The sequence below is a fragment of the Epinephelus lanceolatus genome, chromosome 2, assembly GCF_041903045.1.
Source record: "Epinephelus lanceolatus isolate andai-2023 chromosome 2, ASM4190304v1, whole genome shotgun sequence".
Taxonomy (NCBI): domain Eukaryota; kingdom Metazoa; phylum Chordata; class Actinopteri; order Perciformes; family Serranidae; genus Epinephelus; species Epinephelus lanceolatus.
This window is the reverse complement of record NC_135735.1, coordinates 4,065,900-4,073,347: the sequence shown is the minus strand read 5'-3', so window position 1 is coordinate 4,073,347 and position 7,448 is coordinate 4,065,900. Positions and strand designations below refer to the sequence as shown.

Below are 7,448 nucleotides of genomic sequence, written 5' to 3'. Positions count from 1 at the left end.
CGCATGCGCACACGAACATCCACATTAGCTCATACCTTTGTTTTTGTGTGTTTGTGTGTTTCTGGACATGTTAGTGACCTTAATGAGACATCCAACGGCACCCCAGAAGGGAAACATCTATTCATGGCTAAATGATTTAATAATGTATATCATAACTCACCTTCTGCTCTGTGTCAGGTCATCATCTGTTATTCAGCTCCTTTGAAAAACACTGGTCGCTATTGTGTGTTATCCTGGTTTGAATCATGTTCAGGATGTGACATCTAACATACCATGGACATTAAAGGGATAGCTCAGATGTTTGTGGTGGGGTTGAATGGGGTCAGGTGTGTAAATATAGACAGTGCAGGAAGTGCAGTTGGACTGGGGCCTGTGGGGTGGGGAGATGCTCCTGCAAATGATTCAGATCGCCGCCTCAGAACTACACCTGTGCTCAAAGAAGAGCTCACACTAAATTAAAGATGCAGCCATTTTACTATAGGCTATATGCCCTCAAAATGAAAACCAGCCTCTGTCATGGTTTTTTTTTCTTTTCTTCTCTTTTTTTGTAAAACAGTATTTTTGTCATATGCATGTATGCCATGATGATTTTTGGGTAACACGTCTGTTGATGTTGCCTAAGGTCAAGTCTCTATTTGATCATGTGACAAGATGATATAATCACATGTTAACTAGTTGATTACAGCCCTGGCTTTTATAACCTAGTGCAGGAGTAGGCAACCTGTGGCTCTGAAGCTGCATGCAGTGACTCTCCAGTGGCTATGTGGAAATGAAAAACTGTTATTTTCTTTAACATTTTTTAAAAATGTCTTAATATTTCCTATATGCCTATGGCATGGCACCTAAATTTTGTTAAACCCCAATAGCGGTGGCTAGCCTTGAGTCTTCTTAGCTAAGCTAGCTATGGATTTCAAATCCATAAAGGGAAAAGTTCCAAAGAAAAACAGAGAATGTAATCAGGCGTGGACAGATTTGTTTGCTTTCACCACCAACGCTGCAAAATTCATGTATCAAATAGGGATGCACGATATTGCAATTTTTTTTGCTAATAACCGATATGCCGATATATAACAACTTGTTTGTTCAATAGCCAGTACCGATATTGATAATAATAATCCAGTACTTGCATGCACAATTGCCATTTTATATTATATCTGATATGAATTTTTGTGGATTTTTTTATGGACTAATATGAATGTTCAGCACATGCACTTTATAACTGTACGGGCATTGGTGAAATAGAATTTCACTAACTATATAATGTTGTCCCCAGCTCAGCTACACTGTCAGCTCTGTCATTATCATGTCTTGTTGTTGTTATGCCATGCCTTATTCTCCTTTGTTATACTTCTGCTTGCTTTGATGTCCTTCCCTTTCTCTCTTCTCTTTCTCTCCCTGAACACCTACCTGCCAATGGGACAAGGGATGGAAATTAGCCGCTTGGCTAAAATCTCTTACATATTTACATTGTTAATGTTCATTAATATGTTCTGTCCCATTTTTTTAAAAAATAAACAAATAAATAAAATAAATAAATATATCCATTTTTCCCCACCTAATTTTACTGATCAAGTCTCTTCTGTAGTGGAATTAACATCATATTATACATGCATCCTCTCATCGTGATGGCCCACCAGCAGATGAAGACACGAAATACAATGCTTTCCAGTGTATGTAACATTCATTTATTGTGGAAAAATAGAAAAGCATGTTGGCCGACTTGGATACTTCATTTTAAAGCCGATATCAGCTGATACTTATGACATGCCAAAATTATCGTGCATCCCTATATCAAATACTCATAAACAGCCCACTGCAGAGTAGCCATCTTGTGGTAAAACATATTAATGATGAATGCTTATTTTAATCTGTTAGTGATGTTGAAAGGCTCATCTAGTGTTACCTTGATTATGAGGTCGAAGCTGAAATATATTTTGCCACACCAGACAGAGTTGATATTCAAGTTGCTGACCCTTGGCCTAGTAATTTAATTTCAATTCAATTTTCTCACTATCACAAATCACAACTTTCCTCAGAGGGCTTTGCAGCATTAGACATCCCTCTGTCCTTTGGACCCTCGCAGGGGATAAGGAAAAACCCCCCAAAAATTACCTTTAATGGGAAAAAAATGGTGGAAACCTCAGGAGGAGCAACTGTGGAGGGATCCCTCTTCCAGGACGGACAGATGTGCAATAGATGTTGTGTGTACAGAACAGATCAGCATAATAAATGCACAGTGATGCATATGACTAAATGATACATTAAGAGAGGGAGAGTCAGAGATAGATGCAGGCGAACAGTAATGACAGTAGCTACAATAAAGTATTAATAACAATAGTATTTTGGTAGTGTACATGTTTTGTGTACATACTAATATATGACAGTATATGCAAGTGACAATTATATCCATAGTATTAGTGTGACTAATAATAACAGCAGCAGTAAAACACAAAAATGGCAGATTCCTTATTTTGAGTCGTGGCTGCAGTACCAACTTCAGCCACTGCGTGTTGTTGGCGGTGTGACCCACTGAAGGTACTAAAGCTGCCGTAAACAGGAAGAAGAAACAGTCACGTGACGTCAACAAAATATGGCTTCATTGAAGGATTGAAAGAGTGGCTCTATGTGTATGAAGTGAATGTAACTTGTTAGATTATTACAGTACTCGTCATGGACAACAGATATCACCTCGCTCCGTCAGACACGCAGCAGCCTCCGCTCTATAATGGCGGCTATCTGGAGCCACCGTACGCCGCTAACAGACCTCCGCCGACCGGCGCGGCTCATGAACCAACACGTCCGGACCACAGTGCTCCTCAGTGGGCACCTTCTCAGGGATATGACGGACACCCGTTCGGATTTAATCGCGATTTCCCCGCTCCTGTTCCCGTAGGAGGGGGTTTCGGAGGGCCTCGGTTGCCTCCTCCGTACGGATTTGACCCCTCCGTCCCGCCGCCTCCTTTCGGCTGTCCTCCACCAGGACACTTCCCCAACATGGTGACCCCCCCTCCGATACCCACATACAGCAGCCAGGGAGTCTCAACCTTTCAGACATTTCCCCAGCAGTTTAACCCTCCTCAGCCTGCTCGGTTTGACCTGGACCCCGGGCAGAAACAGCAGCAGGAGTATGAGGACTACTCCGAGGGTGGAGCTCCGTATGGCTGCCCACGGTTCCCCCCGCAGGGTCAGGACCATGACAGGAGTCCGGGACCAACAACTCAACCTGAGGATGAAACAGCTGTACAGAGGAGGCAGGATCGACAGTGGCTCGGACGTTTCTTACAAAGCAGAGACAAAACGTCCCCACAGATCCTCCAGCAGGAGCAGCAGGAGAAGCAGACACCCCACAGCTCTGTCCCGGACCTGAGACAGGCTCTGTACCGGGCAGCTCAGCTCGTCTCCCAGCTGGCTCAGTCCTGTGAAACTCTGAGGAACAACCTGGAGGATGAGTCTGTTTGGGCGGACTCGTATTCAGTGGCTTTAAATGTGAAGAGCGAGCTACAGGACAAACTCAGAGTCCTCAGTGATACTGAGAGTTTGGACAGATTTAAAGCTAAAATATCTCGGGTTACAAAGACGAGGGCCCGGAGACAGAGAGCCAGGAAACTGCTCCAGATGGAGGAGAAACTGAGAGAGGAGCGAATCACTGAGAAAGAGGCTGCCATTAATAAATGGAGGATGCAGCAGATACATGAGGTGGAGGAGAAGAAGAAGGTAAGGAGGTTACACACATTAAAGGTCCCGTAGTATGCTCATCTTCAGGATCAAACTTGTATTCTGGGTTTCTACTACAACATGCTTACATGCCTTAATGTTCAAAACACACGTTATGTTTCTCATAAAGTCTGCTCGAACACACCTGCAGTCACTGTTTGTCCAAAATGCTGCGTCTAAGCGACTGTCTCTTTAAATCCTGATCACACAGACAGTATTAGGCAGGTTGCAAAACAGGAGGCGCACTGCACTGCCTTTTTTAACTGAATGCCACGGAAGAAAATGCTTGCTGCACCTTATTATTGTTGCCAGGCAACCACCCCTTCACCTCCTTACCCTAACTTTCCCATGTAATCAATCTACCATTTATTTATTTTATTATTTATTGTATTTATCCTGCAGTAATCAGTGTGTAGTTGCTGCCATGTTGAGGCAGAGGGTACTGTCTGTAGCTGTGGTTGAGGGTGAGAGGCTGTCAGCAGATAAACAGAGATCTGTGTGGGTACATGAGACCCTAAAAAAGAGGCTGGATCATGGGGAGTACCACCAGTTGGTCCATGAGCTTCTCCTCCATCATGGACATTTACAGGCATATTTCAGGATGACTCAGGGGCAGTTTGACAACCTGCTGTCTATCATCAGGCCGTATAGCTCTGGGTATCCAGCAACCACTACCACCAGTTTCTCCTCCATCATTTAACTGTAAACTTGTTGCCCTGACCACCACAGAAGGCCCACCTCTCAAATCATCCGATTGGACAATGGGAAAAGAAGCAGAGATGACTTTTCTACTCGGAGTTGAAGTTCTTTGAACTTGAGGAGTTCAGAGCACTCAGGCAAAAACACCAGGCACCTAGAGCACAGAAATATATTTGACATTTTGCATGAATTACTTTTGTGATTCAGCTAAACTTTATCCTGGGGAAACCCTGCTAATGGCATCTAGTCATATAGATATAGTTTTGATTATATTTACTCTGGTGTTTAGAACTGTATCTGTCAGTTTTTGCCCTTATCCAAGAACAATGGAGGGGACGGGAGTCAGCTTGAGATTTGCAAAGCATCAGTTGCCCCTTTTATAACTGTTGACAGGTGATATCTGGGGATTTTTGTTTGAATATTACGGTAAACGCTTTAAATACGTCCATTTATGCAAATGTATTTCTTTTGTCATATTTGATCAGGGTCCCATAATTTAAAGACTAATGGCTGTACACAGATCATCTCATGCTGGGATATATAGCTCAATAAGACATCATAACCTGTGAACCACGGTAGCTTTATTTAGTCACAATGAGATAATGAGGGAGGAGTATCAGAAAACAAAAATGAATGGTCAGATTTGTGTCTGTTTCTGCACCAGGAGCGGGAGCTGAAGCTGGCCGCAGACTCTGTTCTCTGTGAGGTGAGGAAGAAGCAGGCAGACGTGAAGAGGATGCAGGACATCCTGAGATCTCTGGAGAAACTGCGCAGACTGAGGAAAGAGGCTGCATCGAGGAAAGGTGAGAGTTACTCAGCCGTGCACCTTATTCCCAGTCCCATGATAGCATGTGTGATTATTGGGTGCAACTTCAGATCATAAGGGAAGACACCTGTAGCATGACGCTAACTCTCAAAGATGCACAGCCTGTAGCCTACAGCCTGTAACTGTGTGTGTGTGGCAGGTATCGTCACCGAACCAGAGTGTGACGAGGCGTTCAGCAGCAGACTGGAGCAGCTGAGGAGTGTGATGAAGAAGAGGACGGCGGTTTACTCAGCAGAGGAGAAAGCTCTGATGGTGATGCTGGAAGGAGAGCAGGAGGAGGAGAGGAGGAGAGAGCGGGAGAAACGAGTGAAGAAGGAAAGGGAGAGACACCTGCAGAGGAAACAGAGAGTGGACGCCATGTTGTTTGGAGGTAACACCTCAAACCCCTGTCGACACCAGAGGGGGAACAATAGCTCAACAGCAGTATGACTGAATCACACGTGTGTGTTTTGTTTCTCAGATGAGCTTCCTGCTGATTCTGTTCTGCAGCCCTTCAGAGGATATTACATGCAGGCCGAGCACTCGCTGCACGCTTTACTACAAATCAGGTAAAAAAAAAAATAGTCACAGTACAGAGTTATGGTAGCCTAAAAGGGACACGAGAAATAAATACAACCCTGATTCCAAACGCTGGGACAATGGGAGTCCAATGATTTTCTAATCCTTGTTTACATACAGTATATTCCGTTGAGTACCAAAAAATCTGAACTGTCACTTTAAGGCTCACGCACGCTGCTACCATGCAGCCATTGAAGTAAGCTTGAGGATGATGATGTAATTATTCGTTTACTGTAATACATTTCTCTTTCAGGAGAGAGTGGGATGTGTTTGTGGTTCCAGCAGATCATCCCGACGGTTCTTCGGTTCCTCAGAGCTGGATCCTGCCAGACGCTCCGTCAGACCAGGCCTGGGCCTCTGCTCTGCAGACTGCTGACACCGAGTGAGACAGCTTCTGACTCACTGTATGTACAGTCAACCAGTGCCTGACATCCAGCACTAAATCCAAACATACACTGCAGGAGTCTGTGGGAGGACTGTTGGTGTAAAGCCAGCTGAGGAGTGCATGTAAACAAGACCATAAGGAGCAAAGACGTTTGTAGAGGATTTAGAAGTTGTTTGTTCCAAAGCTGTTGACTTGAATAGGAAAAAGAGACAGTGAACTTGTGATCTTTTCAATTTGATATCTTTTTCAAGCGATCTGCAGCGTGTTGGCACTGTCAGACTGTTAATGTCTGATTTAATAAATGATGACAGTGATGAGACGAGAACTGCAGAGGTCACAGAGTTAAATGCTGCTGCTGTCGTGGAGATACTCTGAGTCAATAATAAAATACTGTACGTTTTTAAATCTCTCTGGATGTCTCACTGCTGTTTCCCCAAAACTATCCACAGCATTATGTCGTGTGAGGACGCACTTGTGTAAAAAGGCTTTATGATAAAATGCAGGAAAGATTTTAGTGCAAAATTAAAAAAAAAAAAGCAGGCCATATCATAGTGATAGATCATCTCATTGAGCTCTGCCATGAGTCATAAATAATCACAACAGATGTGAGAGAAGTCTGTCCAGTCATATTTCTGGATTTCTGAATTAGGCAGGGCAGCTTTATTTGTAAAGCATATGTCACACACCAGGGCGATTCAAAGTGCTTTACAGAGCTATAAAATATAATAAAGTATAGAGATTAACAATAAAAGAGTGAAGAGAAAATGATATGAAAAGGTAAAATAAATTACTAAATGCTTTACAATAAAAAAATCCATTAAAATAGCAAAAATACAGAACAAGAGGTGCAAAGATAAAAAAAAATATTCAAAATGATTTAAGTTTTTGAACACTCCTGCACACTGCTCCTGCTCAGCTTCACAATTTATTACTAACGCGTTGGTCCTCCTGGACGTTCGTCAAGAGTGTTCAACACCATTATTTCCAACATTGAGCTTAAATAGAAACTGCCCCACCCATTTCATGGGTGTGCCCAGGTGTGAGGGAATTAATCAGCTGTGGGTGTGTCTCTCAATAATTGAAGACAGCCTGTGCATCATGTGTCACATATCCCATTAACGAGAGAACAATGGAACAAGAGGAACATGGGAAAAAAACTCAAGCTCCTCACTCAATAAATGTCATGTACAAGATTATTTACAAAAAATGTTGATCTTATGAATTAACACATCAGCCTGGCAGCTTTCATTAATCATTTAAAATGTT

At 43.0% G+C, this 7,448-nt stretch overlaps 1 protein-coding gene across 1 annotated transcript; it reads left to right on the top strand.

Annotated features, from left to right (window-relative positions):
* The first annotated feature begins 2,574 nt into the window (after window positions 1–2,574).
* pdcd7 (programmed cell death 7) lies at window positions 2,575–6,591 on the top strand. Its single transcript, XM_033628002.2, has 5 exons — window positions 2,575–3,714; window positions 5,078–5,216; window positions 5,379–5,609; window positions 5,700–5,787; window positions 6,051–6,591. The coding sequence occupies exons 1-5, from the start codon at window positions 2,671–2,673 to the stop codon at window positions 6,181–6,183; spliced, it is 1,635 nt and encodes a 544-aa protein (XP_033483893.1). The 5' UTR covers window positions 2,575–2,670; the 3' UTR covers window positions 6,184–6,591.
* The last annotated feature ends 857 nt before the right edge of the window (window positions 6,592–7,448 follow it).

Bases quoted from the DNA above. Each gene is read 5' to 3' on its own strand.
- pdcd7 (XM_033628002.2), top strand. From the start codon at position 2,671: ATGGACAACAGATATCACCTCGCTCCGTCAGACACGCAGCAGCCTCCG. The intron at 5,217-5,378 runs GTGAGAGTTACT...TGTGTGTGGCAG, and splicing joins AGAGGCTGCATCGAGGAAAG to GTATCGTCACCGAACCAGAG. The intron at 5,788-6,050 runs GTAAAAAAAAAA...TTTCTCTTTCAG, and splicing joins CACGCTTTACTACAAATCAG to GAGAGAGTGGGATGTGTTTG.